At 36.2% G+C, this 17,917-nt stretch overlaps 1 protein-coding gene across 2 annotated transcripts in view; it reads left to right on the forward strand.

Annotated features, from left to right (window-relative positions):
* The window catches only part of LOC123531531 (probable transcriptional regulatory protein TTE1135), a 41,387-nt gene extending 30,816 nt beyond the window's left edge, over positions 1-10,571 (forward strand). For both annotated transcript variants that reach the window (XM_053518573.1, XM_053518574.1), the window contains exons 5-6: positions 1,383-1,572; positions 9,973-10,571. In XM_053518573.1, the coding sequence (XP_053374548.1) occupies positions 1,383-1,572; positions 9,973-10,191 (409 nt within the window). In that variant the 3' untranslated portion in view covers positions 10,192-10,571. The remainder of the gene's footprint in view (positions 1-1,382; positions 1,573-9,972) is intronic.
* The last annotated feature ends 7,346 nt before the right edge of the window (positions 10,572-17,917 follow it).

The following is a 17,917-nucleotide window of genomic DNA, read 5'->3' on the forward strand; positions in this document are numbered from 1 at the left end:
GTAGCTCAAAAGATAATAGGTAAGGGTAGATTTCTCGGAAGCACAGAGCATGTAAAACACAATCCCATAGCCACGCATTTACATAGTAGGCCCACAACAAAAAGAAGCTGTAATGGAAAAATATTTCAGACGGGTTCCTTCAAACATCCAACAAGTACACATTAAATTATGCCAAATATTGATGGAGGGGAAGGAAACGGCAAGGGTTGAAATGGGGTCGGGTGGGTATGTGTGTGTGTTGGGGGTGTGGGGGAAGGGGAAAGTTGAACAAGGATGAATATACAAGGGAATGCTTTGTTCTTTTAAAAACAGTCGCACTACAATGTAAATCACAATAGCGCAGACACTCATGTACCAAAGATAAACACAAAACTACGATCAACTAAATAACATAGAAATTTAACGAACAAGCAACACATAAGAAAACAGTAGGGCACCGTTAGAGACTCACAAGCATACAAAAGCACCCACACACATAGGAAAAACAATCAAGTACCGTCTTGGGATTTTGCTGCCAAAACGAAGTGGAGCCACGGAAACTTACTAAAAGTAAAGGGGGAGGGGATGCAAAAAGTATATAAATGCAAGGGAAAAGAGAGGGCAATAGGGGGAGTGGGGCAGAGGGAAAATGCTTACTTAGTAACAAACAAGAAAGCATATGCAACAGACAATACAAGACAGACAAAACAACCAGTTGAAAATAGGGGCACCTCCTTGGAACAGTCAGTAACAGAAATAAAGGAAACTGGTGGTTTCAACGCATTTCGGGCATGCCAACCTCGCACTTACCCTATTTTCAACAAGTTAAACAACACAATGTAAATAAAATCCCCGCTGAGAAAGACTCTAACATTAGTGCAAAAGTAACAGATAAATAAAGCAAAACATAAAATTAAGGTAAATTTAAGGTACAATTACACAAATGTACTCAACAACTTGTCAGAAGTCAGAGCAACATAGGTAATATAGATTTTGGGAGACTGCCACAGAGGGCATGTTTTACAAACACATCTTGTTGAATTCAACGTTAGAGAAAACTACTGTATAGATTGCATTTTTGATATTAATCATAAGGTTTGATTCTATTTTTGATGATATTTTATTGGAAAATGACTTTGCTAAAATCACATAACTTTAGAAATGGTCTTTAGACATGCAAGGACAAAAGGTAGTGGTCCTTTTGAGGTGAGAGACTTTGGTCCATTTGGTCTCTTATATATATATATATATATATATATATATATATATAGAGAGAGAGAGAGAGAGAGAGAGAGAGAGAGAGAGAGAAAGAGAGAGAGAGAGAGAGAGAGAGAGAGAGATTTTTTTCAACAAGTTCAAGTTTTAATCAGTTTTGATTTTTTTAAACAATTGATATTTTTCAGCGGGAAAGTACAAGACATACCATCATTCCAAAGCTTTTTTGATATGAAAGGTATTGTCTCAGTGCCTGTAACAAAGGACATGCAGGTGTCCAACATGGATGAATACCTGGAAATAGCTATAGAAACTGGAGCAGAAGATGTTATCTTGACAAAAGATGAGAATGGAGATGGGGATGAATACACCCTTAAGGTACTTTAGCTTTTTAAAACTTTCTAAAAGGAAAATGGTTTCCATGGTGCTATGGTCCAGGTTGCTTACCTCAAAGCGCTTACATCTAATAACCTGGGTGGTTTTAAGCTGCGAGTGTTTTCTTGTGAGATGTCAGCTGGCTTAGGGAAGATTATTGGTTCTATTATATAGTGCTTGACGGTGTCTGAAATAATACCTGGAGATGCACGTAGGGTCTGCCTTCCCAAGATGGAATGGAAATGGATGACTTATAGACAGTTTCATCTTACATTTAATGCTGATATAGCTGTCATAACAAATCTTAGCTAAATTATTTAATGACATGTTTAAAGTGTTTGTTCAGTGTACCAATAAATACCCTTGCATAATATGTGCCCCTGTGCATAATGCACAACTCCAATTTGAACTTAAAGTCTTGGGAAAAAACCAGTTAATCCAGAAGGAAGTAAAACAAGATCTGTAACAATAAAACAAGTATAACTAAGTTATTTAATGATGTACGGTAAAAGCAGTTGTGTTTTGCAAGTGAAGCATATTGTAGTATGATGTACTATGTGCAGTTTAGTGTAAATTATAGGGTTAGTATTTGTTTCTTTGTTTTGGGTTTAACTCCATTTTTCAACAGTATTTCAGTCATGTAACGGTGGGCAATTAACCTAACCAGTGTTCCTGGATTCTATACCAGTACAAAACCTGTTCTCCGCAAGTAACTGCCAACTCACCCACATGAATCAGAGGTGGAGGACTAATCATTTCAGATACAATGTCGTTTATCAAATAGTCACGGCGAAAATACGCCCCGCCCGGGGATCGAACTCGCGACCCCACGATCCGTAGACCGACGCTCTACCTACTGACCTAAGCGGGCAGATTATAGGGTTAGTAAGACACAATATGAACAGTTTGGTGTTCACTTTGTCTACATTATAGTGTTATGTTGCCTGGTTAGTTCAGTCCAGAAGAGTGCAACAGTTTCAAGCAGGATATTGTATGTTTGAATTCCACCATGAAGCTCATAGAAGACAACTTGTCTGAAGTCCTTTGTCCTCAGCCTGTGGTGCATGTAGGAAGCTGTCAGTTAATTGTCCTAAGCCTGTGGTGCGTGTAGGAAGCTGTCAGTTCATTGTCCTCAGCATGTGTTGCGTGTTGGGAAGCTGTCAGTTAATTAATTGTCCTCAGCCTGTGGTGCATGTTGGGAAGCTGTCAGTTAATTGTCCTCAGCTTGTGGTGCTTGTTGGGAAGCTGTAAGTTAATTAATTGTCCTCAGCCTGTGGTGCGTGTTGGGAAGCTGTCAGTTAATTGTCCTCAGCCTGTGGTGCATGTTGGGAAGCTGTCAGTTAATTGTCCTCAGCCTGTGGTGCGTGTTGGGAAGCTGTCAGTTAATTGTCCTCAGCCTGTGGTGCGTGTTGGGAAGCTGTCAGTTAATTGTCCTCAGCCTGTGGTGTGTGTTGGGAAGCTGTCAGTTAATTGTCCTCAGCCTGTGGTGCGTGTTGGGAAGCTGTCATGTATCATAATGTACATAATATTTTGGCTCTTGTTTTGTCTATATTTTGAGGTCTATATTTTGGATATTTTTGGATGGTGTACCCCCTTCGTAGTAGAGAGGTAAAGGAGTTCTTCCCCAAGAAATGTTTGAAATATAGGTATGAAATGGCAGCCTTCAGTGCCTTTTGGTTCTAAATTTTGAGAAAATATTCCTTTGCCAAAATATGTGGATGCACCTTTAATGTGTATAGGTCACTTCTCAGTCAACTTGGAGGGAGAGCTCAGGTCCCCTCGGCCTGACACTTGATTTGTGCCTGCTGCTGTACATTTATTGTATTATTCACAGCCAACTCTCTGCCAGCTGCCAGCTGTCTGAAGTACGTTTTTGACATAAAGATACATTAGTATTCCAGTATAGTAATAATGAAACATGGGATGAAATATTGTAAATTATAAGTCTGAAAAGTATGAATCAGTCAATCATATTAAGCTTAACTATTTGAAGAAAGAATTAGAAGAACTTGCATTCACTCTAGCATCATGTTGAATTTAAGGATTTGCCTTTGTAATGGATATATACTGTAGGTTAAGGGATGGGTACTCAAATGCCAAGATTATTGGGGTCAGAATCTGTTACACTTAATCTCCAGGTTTCCAGTTTCACTAAATCTTCTTAATCACTGTCTGTTTTATCATCAAATTTGACATAAGGATATTAAATCAGACCAAGACCGTCTTGATTTAGGTTCAGGTCCAAGTAGGTCAAGATCACTGTGTTCAGACATTTATATTTCATAGATTTTCATTTTATGACAATATTTTCGATTTCACTTTGTCTTCTATACTGATTTCATTTAAAAAAATTTATGTGGATTTATCTTAGTATGAGGGAAGAGAGCTAGTTGTTAAGGGACCACAGAACTCGAAGTAGCCTGAGATAATTTAAGATAATTTCAGAATTCAATTCTGAATTGTGTTACATTTTTCTTTGTATCACTTTCTTATGTTATTTCGTATAGTATCGTACATTGTAGTATTCCATTGCCTCACCCCATCCTTCACCTCACTTATCCTCCAAGCCAGATCCCTTATTTAATCTAAAAATGAAAAAGCCTCTTGCCACTTTCTTGTGTTTATGGATATATCTTTAAAGGCCTAGATTTTGGCAGTGAGCCAAGGGATTTCCGTCTTCACCAGCACAGTTGGGGGCTAATGACCATCACAGTATGGTTCCAATAAACAAGGGTCAATGTTTATTGGAGAGTCAGTCTACCTTACAAGTGTATCAATTAGTGAGAAGGGGAAACAATGTAATTTATTGTTAATTGATATATAATTGATAACTTTTAAAGTTATATTAGATTTTTTTTGGCATTTCTATGTAAAGAAAAATATTTGTTGATCAATCACAATAATAAGATAATCAGAAACTTATTTTCACAATAATGAAATAATGATAAACTTTCTTAAAGAAATATGCAAGTTTTTATTTTTTCAAAGTCTGTCTGTAGAATTGTGATATTTCATAAAAATGTGACTTTCACTCATCTAAAGCTTGCAGAATACTGTAAATAACATTTGTCTAAAAATTTAAAACAGTATGTGCGTTTCTAAGTTAAAAAGCAAAGCATGAAAGTTCACTTTTGGCAACATACTGAAAATGAAAATTCAGTACAGATGGAACACAATAATTTGAAGTTCAAATAATGTTGATTACATGAATACAAGAAACCCAGTTTCCAATTAGAAAAATATTGTTTGTCAGCACAAAGAACTCATGAAATTTTCACTATACTTGTGTTTTATTATCATTATTATTATTTTCAATATTATTACTGTATCTTTAATCATCCTTTATGTAATATAATATTAATAATAATAACAATAATAATAATAATTATTATTATTATTATTTTTATTATTATTATCATCATTATTATAACATTAAAGTAATAGTTATTATCATTTATATAATATCAAAATAATAAGTAATATTATTATTATTCCACATTTCACTGAAGAAAAATTAATTTCTTTCAACTCCACTGCACACATCTTCATGGTCTAGGGGTCCCTGCTGTGCTAATTGCCGGTTACGGTTACATAATCGCTGATAAGCAGCAGATAAGATGGGAGTTGTATATTGGATTTGGGGGGGGGGACACTTATATAGTACTGAATCTAGGCCTTTAAGTATCCTGCCTACACACCCAACCCTCCTATCTTCCTCCATATTACACCTTTTATGAAATTTTTTAAACATTTTTCATTTTTTTGCTGTGCACCTTCCACTTCCTGTTTGTTGTGTAGGAAGGCTTGTATTGACTATAAGTAGCTTCAAATCCCTTCCCTTAGTAGGAATGTAAATTGTATTATTAATACTTTGCTACATTTTTGTCAAGCCCGCTCATAGCTGTCACAATGGTGGTTTGCTGTATATGCGTGCGTGAGTGTGTCCGTCCGAGTTAGTCTGGGCTGTAACTTATCCATGAATCAAGGGATTCTTAAATAACTTGGCACATATGTTTGCCTCAGTGCCATAATGTATCACATGCAAGAACCAGATTAATAGCTTAAAGGTCAAGGTCACACTTTGAGGTCAAAGGTCAGAACTTGGTGCTGTTTTGTATATCCAGGCTGTAACTCAGCTATGGATTTAGTGATTCTTAAATACTTTAGCACAAATCTTGCCATCTGGCATGCTCAACATGTTGCCAGTGGTCAGCTAGTTCTTATGCTCTTTGCCATTTTAATTTCTCATGTTCCCCTACATACACGGATGTTTTAAAAGAATCTGTCTATAATATATAAATTATGTATTATGTAATAAATGAATATGCATCCACGATATTCTGTCATTTACATGTCTGTTCTTACAAACATTTTCTTATGTTTAGACATATTGTGCTTGCTGTAGCTATTGTTTCAGGTTGTATTTGAGCCATGCCATGGGAAAACCAACATAGTGGGTTTGCGACCAGCATGGATCCAGACCAGCGCATCCAGACCAGCCTGCGCATCCGCGCAGTCTGGTCAGGATCCATGCTGTTCACTTTTAGCTTCTCTAATTCCATTAGGTTTGAAAGCGAACAGCATGAATCCTGACCAGACTGCGCTGATGTGCAGGCTGGTCTGGATTAGGGCTGTCATTGATTGGGTCTTTTGCATATCGACGATACATCGATATATCGATTATTAAGTTAGATTAACAATCTCTTTGTTTATGGGCATGCTATATACCTTCTTGTTAATGTTATGTCTTTTTTTTTTTTGCCTACTTTTTACATTACTGTTTGTGTTGTATTTGTATCTATGAAATAAATAAAATAAATGAAAATTAATGAAATCTTTTATAGATCTTCATTGTACTCCTCTTTTGCATTTATCCTACTTTAGAACCTAGTAAACTATAATACCAGGCACTGGGGTTGGGTTTCAAACAGCTAAAATTCTGCATTTCTCTTCCACAGATATCTATTTATTTATTAAATTAATTAATTTATTTATTTACAATGTTTTTATTTATTCTTAGCCTGTTTCATACCCTGTCTTAATTTTTACCTTGCACAAGTTTACATTCGGATTAGGTACTGGCACCGTGTGTTTTGTTTTTTTGTTGTTGTTTGTTTTGTTTTCTTTTTTAACTTCTGCCCCAGTTTTCAATGGGCCTAAAATTTGTAGTGTTTGACTGTTTGTTTGTTTTACTGAAAGGCATGTTTAAGCAACACCCTGTGTTTCTACGAACCCAAACAAAGCTTTTCCTTCCGTCTTTTGACTGTTTTTCCACTATTTAAGCCGGCGACGGCTTCCTCTTCGGCCATCTTTGATTGTTATTGTCGGGCACTAGCTAAATTCTGTACCATTTACTGAGTGATCAGCTATACGCGAACAAGTAAAAAGCCGAGATTGACGTAGAAACAGTATATATACTCTATGTTTTTACATGCACAAACAACGAAGCGACCTTTCAAGACAGGACAACGTAACTTTTTGCAAATAGTTTCTGAAGTTGAGCCCTTTTTTAAAAGTTTTAACTTCTACCCATATAGGTAGTGCCGGCTAGTGGGAAAAGACGGGAATGACTGATTAGCGAAATCTAGTAGATTTCGCGAAATCTAATCAAATTAGCGAAATCTAGAGATAAAATTTAAACTAATGAATATTTTTAAAAATCGTTTTAAGCTTTTATTAAAGATATAAATTTACTTGTGTATGTCAATTTTCAAGAAAAAATATTTATATTTAAGGTGTTTTTGAAATGAAAAACGTATACGGGTCTAGATTTCGCCCGATTCTACATGCGCGGAAATCTCAAGTTTCAGGCAAAATCAAGATGTAAAATCTAAAGTGATGAATTTTCTTCCTAAATCTTTTTAGGTTTTTATTAAGAATATATTTATAAGTTTGGATGACATTTTTCAAGAAAAAGTATTTATATATATGTTGGTTTTGAAACGAAAAACGTATACGGGTGATGATTTCGCCAGAGTTTATATGGGCAGAAATTTAAAGTGGCAGGCAAAATCTAGACATAAAATTTAAACTAATGAATATTTTTAAAAATCATTTTAATTTTTTATTAAAGATATAAATTTACGTGTGTATGCCAATTTTCAAGAAAAAATATTTATATTTAAGGTGTTTTTGAAGCGAAAACGTATACGGGTCTAGATTTCGCGCGATTCTACATGTGCGGAAATCTCAAGTGTCGGGCAAAATCAAGATATAAAATCTAAAGTGATGAATTTTCTTTCTAAATCTTTTTAGGTTTTATTAAGAATATATTTATAAGTTTGCATGTCATTTTTCAAGAAAAAGTATTTATTTATTATACAGTGGTCGTCGCACTGGTCGGCACATACAGAGCAGGATAAGAATCCGCCATAATGAAAAGCACATATAAATAATAAGAAAAGTCACTGTCTTTTCAACAATTAAAAATTCACATGAAAAGCCACTATCTTTTCAAAAGAACTTTTACACACACAAAACACAAAAGTTTTAATCCAGAAGAAAAACAATAAGTCACTGATTAATAAAAATCACTTTGAGTGCCAACAATTCATATAATGAATACTAGCAAAGAATGGGGAGAAATTTTTTACTACTTATAGGGACGTTTTCCAGCAAAATCGTTTGATATATAATTATTGTCCATTTTTGGTACAAGATCAAAGACATTCTTGCTTTAATTAGATTAACACAGTGATAATTTAAAAAAAAAATGATTTGTTAATCAAATTAAACTTAATCCAATTAGTTAAGCGGGGATAAACGATAATTCAATTAAAGGTGGTTTTCTCACACGTTTGCAAAGGTGTGAACTGCAGCAGGTAATCATTCGGTCAAAATTGTGCCGATCTATATCATTTGACAATTATTAAATTATTACATGTAACAAACAGTAATTATTCATATTTACAATTTATTTTTCATTAATATATTTCCATATGAAAATGGCTGTCTAAGAACTATATTGAAGTTATATGTTTAGAACGTAGCCCATTTTCTTAATTTCATTCATATTATATATACATATTCATATTATATATATATCTAAAAGAAGACTACGTGGATTTAGGAAAAAGGATTAAGTATCCAACTCTTATTGTCAAGATCATGTGCATCCGGGGACAAGTGGACTTATTAAATTACGCAGTGCTATAATTCATTGCTTTCAATCAACAATGCCAAGGAGTATTGTCAGGCGTAAATGAATGAATGACTCGTTGTGGAGAAAGTTTTTTAAAATGTGTCTGTAAATATATTTGTCTTTTATGAATTTTGCATAACTACTAGAATCTATTTATGACTTTGATTGTAATAAAAATCATGGCATACGATGTGTGTATTGTGTTGTATATTGTCACCGCGTGCATTGCATGTAACACTGTCCCACTGCAACACGGTCCAATTTTTATCACACCTTCCTTATTTGATTAAATTACCAAATTATTACGAAAATAAGTAGCAACTTTAAAACCCAATTTAGATTTAATATTGGAATAATGCATCAAGGTACACCCGTATACGTTATACAAAACAGTACTATTTTTTGATATAATATACAATAAATAATACAAACTTATAATTAACGATTTGAATACATGTCTCGATTCTGTCTGACACATTCCTTAAAATTTTAAGATTTGATTTTGCCTCTCAGTTGAGATTTCAGCGCATATAAAATCAGGCGAAATCAGCTCTAGTATATGTTATTAATCATACTAAATATAAATATTTTTTCTGAAAATAGACATGCACATGCAGAAATTTATTCTGAATAAAACTTTAAAATGATTTTCAAAAGATATCCATTAGTTTCAATTATATGTCTAGATTTTGCCTGCCACATGATTTCTGCGCACATAATCTCTGGCGAAATCATCACCCGTATACGTTTTTCGCTTCAAAAACACCTTAAATATAAATATTTTTTCTTGAAAATTGGCATACACACGTAAATTTATATCTTTAATAAAAGCTTAAAACGATTTTTAAAAATATTTATTAGTTTAAATTTTATGTCTAGATTTCGCTAATTTGATTAGATTTCGCGAAATCTACTAGATTTCGCTAATCAGTCATACCGGGAAAAGACTGCTACGGTACAAGTTTAGACATGACCTTTTTTGACAACTTCCGTTACTTTCGGCACATTTTTGCAGGCAGCAAAAGTTGTTTTAGAGGGTCTGAGTGTTTATCTAGACAGCTGTTTTTTCTCTCTGTAAAATATCGATTTTTGAAAAAGGGAATCGATAATCGATCGACCAAAAAATATCGTTGATACATCGATATCGTTTCTATCAATGACAGCCCTAGTCTGGATCCATGCTGGTCACAAAGCCACTGTGTTGGTTTTTCTCCTGGCACGGCTCATTTTATGTATGTCTTACTTCCTTTTACCTCTTTCAGTTTCACTGTGATCCTCAGACAATGAAAAAGACAGCCAAAGACATTGAGGAGACATACAATCTAGAGTATTCAACATGTGAAGTGGAACTCTTTCCTCATAACTGGGTCACCATTGACTCCAAGGATGACATCGAAGCTTGTACAAAAATCGCAGACAAACTTCAAAATCATCCAGAATTTGTGAACTTATTTGATAATATATCTATGCCAGACGATTGATACAAACATTTTAGGAAAATATTTTAATTTTTTTTTTCTTGAAGTTTTCTCCATATTTTCTAGACTAATAGAGTGCTTTTATATTGATATTAAGAACTTCCTAAGATTTACCCTGTAAATTGCTTTTTTGTTGTACCATAATAACAAACTAATGAGAGCATTTTCTAAATTTAGAAAATTCTGGCATAAATCTTTTTTAAATATTGATTTACAGTTATTTAAAATAAAAAGTAAAAATTAGTGATACTGTGATTTTAAGACAATGTTTATTAATGTTTATTAATTTATAATGCTCTTGTGTACACTGTAAAATATTAAAAATATTTTTTAAACCTGCTTAATGTATGCATTATGCAGTAAAATGTTGATGAATATACAGATCCAGTGTTTTCTCATATTTTCTGAACCAGTTATAACAGATATCCAATAATTGTCAGTGAGTTTATTAGCTTATTTGCTTATCTCATTGTCATTAGCATATCAACTGGATTATAACTTATTTAGGATTTTTGATATCTTATTGAAGTGGATATCTTTAAAAAAAAAAACAACAATATTCTTGTAAAAACTGGTATTGGGAGATAAGACCTTTTAAGGTAACAGAGCCATTAATCAGCAATCTCCTTGTGATCATGTATTCTTGTATTCAAATTTTGCCTTCATGTACTTACTGTAAACGCACATAATTTCTTGAGGTCAAAATTTCACGAATTTGAAATTTTGGGTATGTTCCTAAGGTTTAATATTCCTGAAATTGTAAAAATGGTATCCTGCTCGAATTATGAATATTTATGCGAGGATTAATTTTTGTGAGATATATGGCCTTGCGAATACAGCGAAAATTAAACCCTCACGAAAATCTCTGCTTTTACAGTATAACAGAACATTGCTTATTCAGAACAACTTGAGAATGCAAAAAATGAGATACAGAGAAAATGTAATGAAACAGAAAATGACGATTTTTCGTCACAGATCCACTACTTCAGATGTGCCATTCTTTGAAATTCTTCAAAGTGTAAGACTAGTTGAAAAAGAAGTTACTGTTACTTACAGTGAAATCTGGCTGTAAATGCCACCATTGTAAGATCTTTATTTGCAAGTGCGATCACACCTGTGTTAAGCAGACAGCTTACAGTGCAGTTTGTACAACAGTACAAATTCAACTTAGAACAATTTTTCATTCTGGATGGCTTCTAAGGCAGGTTCAACTGTTATTTATTCACATTTTTAGCTTGACTATTTGAAAAATAAGTAGAGTTATCCTACTCACCATGATGTTGGCATTGGCGTCGACGTCACACCTTGGTTGTTTTTTGTACCAGTCCACATTTTGACAAAGTCTTACGAGAAAAAGCTTTGAAACTTTCAACACTAGTTTACCATCAGCAATTCAATAGGCAAGAGTACATAACTCCATCAAGGATTTTGGCTCAATTATGGCCCCTTTTGACTTAGAAATTTTGGTTAAGTTTTTGGTACCAGTTCATATTTTGTGTAAGGTGTTTGACATATTGCATTCAAGCCTTTGGAACTTTTATCACATGTTCAGTATAATAGTTTCTATCTGTAGGCAAGAGTACATAACTCTTGTCAACTATTTTGGCTGAATTATGGCCCTTTCTGGACTTGGAAACTGATTCTGTTTATTACAAGTCTATGTTTTGTCAAAAATATTTGACATATGGCTTTTAGACTTTGAACACTTGCTTATCATCATGATTATACCCCTACAAAACGAAGTTTGTGGGGGTATATAGGAGTGAGCATGGTCGTCGGTCGATCCGTTGGTTTTCATGGTTTCGGGATGATAACTCATGAAAGGCTTGACAGATTTAAATAATTTTTGGTACACAGGTGTAACATCAGAAAATACAGGCCAAGTTAGACTTTGGGGTCAGTAGGTCAAAGGTCAATGTCACAGTGACCCTGAACAGTTAAATGGTTTCCGGATGATAACTTGATAACGCTTGGGCCTAGGATCATAAATTTTGGTACACAGGTGTAACATCAGAAAATACAGGTCAAGTTCGACTTTGAGGTCAGTAGGTCAAAGGTCAAGGCCACAGTGACCTTAAACAGTTAAACGGTTTCCGGATGATAACTTGAGAACGCTTGGGCCTAGGATCATAATTTTTAGCTCACCTGTCACGAAGTGACAAGGTGAGCTTTTGTGATCGCGCAGTGTCCGTCGTCCTTGCGTACGTGCGTCCGTCCGTGCGTAAACTTTTCCTTGTGACATCTCTAGAGGTCACATTTTTCATGGGATCTTTATGAAAATGGGTCAGAATGTTCATCTTGGTAAATTCTAGGTCAAGTTCGAAACTGGGTCATGTGCCATCAAAAACTAGGTCAGTAGGTCTAAAAATAGAAAAACCTTGTGACCTCTCTAGAGGCCATAATTTTCAATGGATCTTCATCAAAATTGGTCAGAATGTTCATCTTGATGATATCTAGGTCAAGTTCGAAACTGGGTCACGTGCCTTCAAAAACTAGGTCAGTAGGTCTAAAAATAGAAAAACCTTGTGACCTCTCTAGAGGCCATATATTTCACAAGAACTTCATGAAAGTTGGTCAGAACGTTCACCTTGATGGTATCTAGGTCAAGTTCGAAAGTGGGTCACATGCCTTCAAAAACTAGGTCAGTAGGTCAAATAATAGATAAACCTTGTGACCTCTCTAAAGGCCATATTTTTCATGGGATCTGTATGAAAGTTGGTCTGAATGTTCATCTTGATGATATCTAGGTCAAGTTCGAAACTGGGTCACGTGCGGTCAAAAACTAGGTCAGTAGGTCTAAAAATAGAAAAACCTTGTGACCTTTCTAGAGGCCATATATTTCATGAAATCTTCATGAAAATTGGTCAGAATGTTCAACTTGATGATATCGCAATCAAGTTCGAAAGTGGGTCACATGCTGTCATAAACTAGGTCAGTAGGTCAAATAATAGAAAAACCTTGTGACCTCTCTAGAGGCCATATTTTCCTTGGGATCTGTATGAAAGTTGGTCTGAATGTTCATCTTGATGGTATCTAGGTCAAGTTTGAAAGTAGGTCACATGCCGTCAAAAACTAGGTCAGTAGGTCAAATAATAGAAAAACCTTGTGACCTCTCTAAAGGCCATATTTTTCAATGGATCTTCATGAAAGTTGGTCTGAATGTTCATCTTGATGATATCTAGGTCAAGTTCGAAACAGGGTCATGTGCGGTCAAAAACTAGGTCAGTAGGTCTAAAAATAGAAAAACCTTGTGACCTCTCTAGAGACCATACTTGTGAATGGATCTCCATAAAGATTGGTCAGAATGTTCATCTTGATGATATCTAGGTCAAGTTCGAAAGTGGGTCACGTGCCGTCAAAAAGTAGGTCAGTAGGTCTAATAATGAAAAAACGTTGTGACCTCTCTAGAGGCCATATTTTTCATGGGATCTGTATGAAAGTTGGTCTGAACATTTATCTTGATGATATCTAGGTCAAGTTTGAAACTGGGTCAACTGCGATCAAAAACTAGGTCAGTAGGTCTTGAAATAGAAAAACCTTGTGACCTCTCTTGAGGCCATACCCTTGAATGGATCTTCATGAAAATTGGTCAGAATGTTCAGCTTGATGATATCTCGGTCAAGTTTGAAACTGGGTCACGTGCCTTAAAAAACTAGGTCAATAGGTCAAATAATAGAAAAACCTTGTGACCTTTCTAGAGACCATATTTTTCAATGGATCTTCATGAAAATTGGTCAGAATTTTTATCTTGATAATATCTAGGTCAAGTTCAAAACTGGGTCACATGAGCTGAAAAACTAGGTCACTATGTCAAACAAGTGAATGAAGTATTACCATGCAGTACAAAGTCCCCTACTGGAAGGCACCTAATTTTCTCTACTGCAGTATAACATCATGAACTGATATCTGTCAACGATGTATAAACAATATTGTACTATTATATAAATATGTTATAACAACACACCTGGATTAAAATGTGCATAAAAACTCACAGTTGTTTTCATATTGAAATGTTTTTGCCGATTATAAAAAAGTTATCGTATAAGTTATTTATAGTACCAACAAAGGGAAATTAATCTTTAAAAAAAAAAAATCTATATAATATAAGTCCACAAGAAACTCTTTACCAGGTAGAGATAGGTCAAAATACACCTAAAAATGGATGTAACATGCATGTTGTACCACAGAAATGTGGTCTCGATTTTTCTCTACGGCCAATAATAAAAAAGTTACAATAAAATCTATTTGTAGTAAAAAAAAAAAGGGACATAATTCTAAAAACAAGGTTGCCTCATGGTGGTGAATATTTGGTCCAAATTACATCAAAATCCCTCAATGCATGAAGAAGAAATGCTCCGGAAAAAGTCATTCTTGAATTTGACCTTTGACCTCTAAATATGACCTTGACCTTAGACCTAGGGACCTGGTTTTTGCGCATGACAATCCGTCTTATGTTGGTGAACATTTGTGCCAAGTTACATCAACATCCCTCCATGCATGAAGAAGAAATGCTCCAGACAAAGTCATTCTTGTGTCTGACCTTTCGTCTCTAAGTGTGACCTTGACATTAGACCCTGGGCTTGGGTTTTGCGCATAACATGTTGTCTCATCCAGGGGAATATTTGTGCCAACTGATATCTAAATCCTTTATGCATGATAAAGTTTTAGACTGGACAGGAAAAAAATCCTACTGACCTTTGATCTCAAAGTGTGACCTTGACCTTTAAGCTAGGGTACTGGGTGTTGCGCATGACATGTCATCTCATCATTGGGAATAATTATGCCAAGTGATATTGTAATCCCTTGACGGATGACAGAGTTCTGGATCGGACCGAAAAAAAAATTATTGACCTTTGACCTCCATTGTGACCTTGACCTTTGAGCTAAGGGTCCGGGATTTGCGCACGACACGTCGTCTCATCATGGGGAACATTTGTGCCAAGCAATATTAAAATCCCTTAATGAATGTCAGAGTTATGGACCGGACACCAAAAAGACCCTGTTCATGCTATGTTAACATTTGACTGCTAAGTGTGACCTTGACCTTTGAGCTAGGGGTCTGAAAGTTGTGCATGACACATCGTCTTATTATGAGGTACATTTGTGCCAAGTAATATTAAAATCCCTTCATGGACGGCAGAGTTATGGACCGGACAGGAAAAAAGCCCTGTTGACGTTTGACCTCAAATTGTGACCTTGACATTTAAGCTAGGTGTCTAGGTTTTGCGCACGACACGTCGTCTCATCATGGGGAACATTTGTGCCAAGTAATATTAAAATCCCTTCATGGATGGGAGAGTTATGGACCGGACAGGAAAAAAGCCCTGTTGACCTTAGACCTCCAACTGTGACCTTGACCTTTGAGCTAGGGGTCCGGGTTTTGCGCATGACACGTCGTCTCATCATGGGGAACATTTGTGCCAAGTAATATTAAAATCCCTTCATGGATGGGAGAGTTATGGACCGGACAGGAAAAAAGCCCTGTTGACCTTTGACCTCCAATTGTGACCTTGACCTTTGAGCTAGGGGTCCGGGTTTTGCGCATGACACGTCGTCTCATCATGGGGAACATTTGTGCCAAGTAATATTAAAATCCCTTCATGGATGACAGAGTTATGGACCGGACAGGAAATTGCGGACGGAATGACGGAAAAGCGCATTCCTATAGTCTCCGAAACTGGTTTTCAACCAGTAGGGGACTAATAATAGAAAAAACGACGTCATACTCAAAACTGGATCATGTGGGAAGAGGTGAGCGATTCAGGACCATCATGGTCCTCTTGTTGGTATACAGGTGTAACATCATGCAATAAAGGTCAAGTTCGACTAAGTGTTCAACCCGTTTACAGTTGGACACTACGCTTCCCTCTTTGATTGCGTCTGACGGAAGAGGGGGAGGACTCTATGATGAGCAGTTTTTAAATTCTACCAGGACTGAACTGTTTTGATATTTGTCTTCTGGCCTGTTTCGTCGGGCCCTTAAGGGTGTTTCTCTTGTTGCTCTGTCTTCTGAAAAGGCATTGAGTACATACGTTTTTGGTTCTTAAGGTTTGCTTTTTATATATTTATACACGAGCATTTTTATGTTTTACATGCCATGCCTTTTTGTTTCCATTACGTGTGTTAGAGATTCACTGGAGGGGATTACTTTTATTTACACTGTTCCCATGTCTTTGGAACATGGGGGGGGTAAGATTGAGGTTGGATGCGCACCATAAACCGGTTTAAGCTCCCCAGTGGTGTTTTTTGCACTGACCGTTCAAGGCGGTGCCCCACTGTGTTCCTTTGTTTGGTCGTTTTGTCCTTGTGTGTTGACTTTGTGTGCGCGCGTGTGTTTTATGCTTATTGTTTGTCTTGTCCTTATGTGTTGGCTTTGAGTGTGTGTGTGTGTGTGTGTTGTTCGTTTTGTCCTGATGTGTAAGCTTTGAGTGTGTGTGTGTGTGTGTGTGTGTGTGGTGCACGCGTTTGCGTGCTGGGGGGGGGGGGGGGGGGGTCGTTTTGAGGAGGCTGCGCTTTTGGTGCGTGGCATTCCCTGTTTGATATTTTTCTTTGTTCTTTTGAGGTCAGTTGGTCAAAGTCACAGTGACTCGGAATGGTTAAACAGTTTCCAGATGATAACTTGAGAAGGCTTGGGTCTAGGATGATAAATTTTTGTACACGGGTGTAACATGATAAAATACATATCAAGTTCGAGTTTGAGGTTAGTACGTTAAAGGTCAAGGTCACAATAACACAAGACAGTTAATCCGTTTCCGGATGATAACTTGAGAACGCTTGGGCCTAGGGTCATGAAAATTGATATGGGGGTTGGTTATGACCAGCAGGTGGCCCCTAACGATTTTGAGGTCAGTAGGTAACAGGTCAAGGTCACAGTGACCCGGAACATTTAAACAGTTTTTGGATAATAACTTCAGAACGCTTGAGACTAGGATCACGAAACTTAATAGGGAGGTTGGTCATGTCCAGCAGATAGGGAAGTTGGTCATGTCCAGCAGATGACCCGTATTGATTTTGAGTTCCAAAGGTCAAAGGTCATTTAAACCTTTTCCTTGAGAACGCTTGGGCCGAGGATCATGAAACTTCATAGGGACCTCTATTGATTTTGCGGTCAGTAGGTCAGGGTGAAGCAAGTTCGGCTTTGACATTGGTTTAGTTCTGTGACAAGGCCATACTGAGGGGGTATAATTCGTCACTCCTATAACAACTCTAGTTTCCTTTATTAGGCAAGAGTACATAACTCTGACAACTATTTTGGCTGAATTATGGCCATTTTTGGACAAAATTGGTTGGGGTTTTCGTACAAGTCAGCGTTTTGTCAAAACTATTTGACATGTGGCGGCAGCAAGTGGTCAGCGTCCAAAGCGTGTCCTCTCTTTTAAGTTGAACAGTTGTCCGAGCTGACAATGTTTGCGAGCATAATATATCGGCCAAGTTCAATAACCAGCCAAATCGCCCCATAACATTATTAGAGAAACAGCTTTAAGTGAGTACAAACTTTGAAGTCAGTTAGCAGCTAATGCAGCAAGCCATTATAAAGATCAGAATCATAATGGATACAAATTGTATTTGTTTTTAAAATGGGGACATACTTCTGATTGCATTTAAATTGAAACAATCCTCCTGTGAATGCATTCCATAGCAAATCAAGTAAGTATGTTTTCAGCAATAAAAGGGGCAGTTACTGACTACTAGGTTTATTATCTAAACGCAGCAATGATTGACTTCACAC

This window comes from Mercenaria mercenaria, chromosome 11 (assembly GCF_021730395.1).
Source record: "Mercenaria mercenaria strain notata chromosome 11, MADL_Memer_1, whole genome shotgun sequence".
NCBI lineage: Eukaryota > Metazoa > Mollusca > Bivalvia > Venerida > Veneridae > Mercenaria > Mercenaria mercenaria.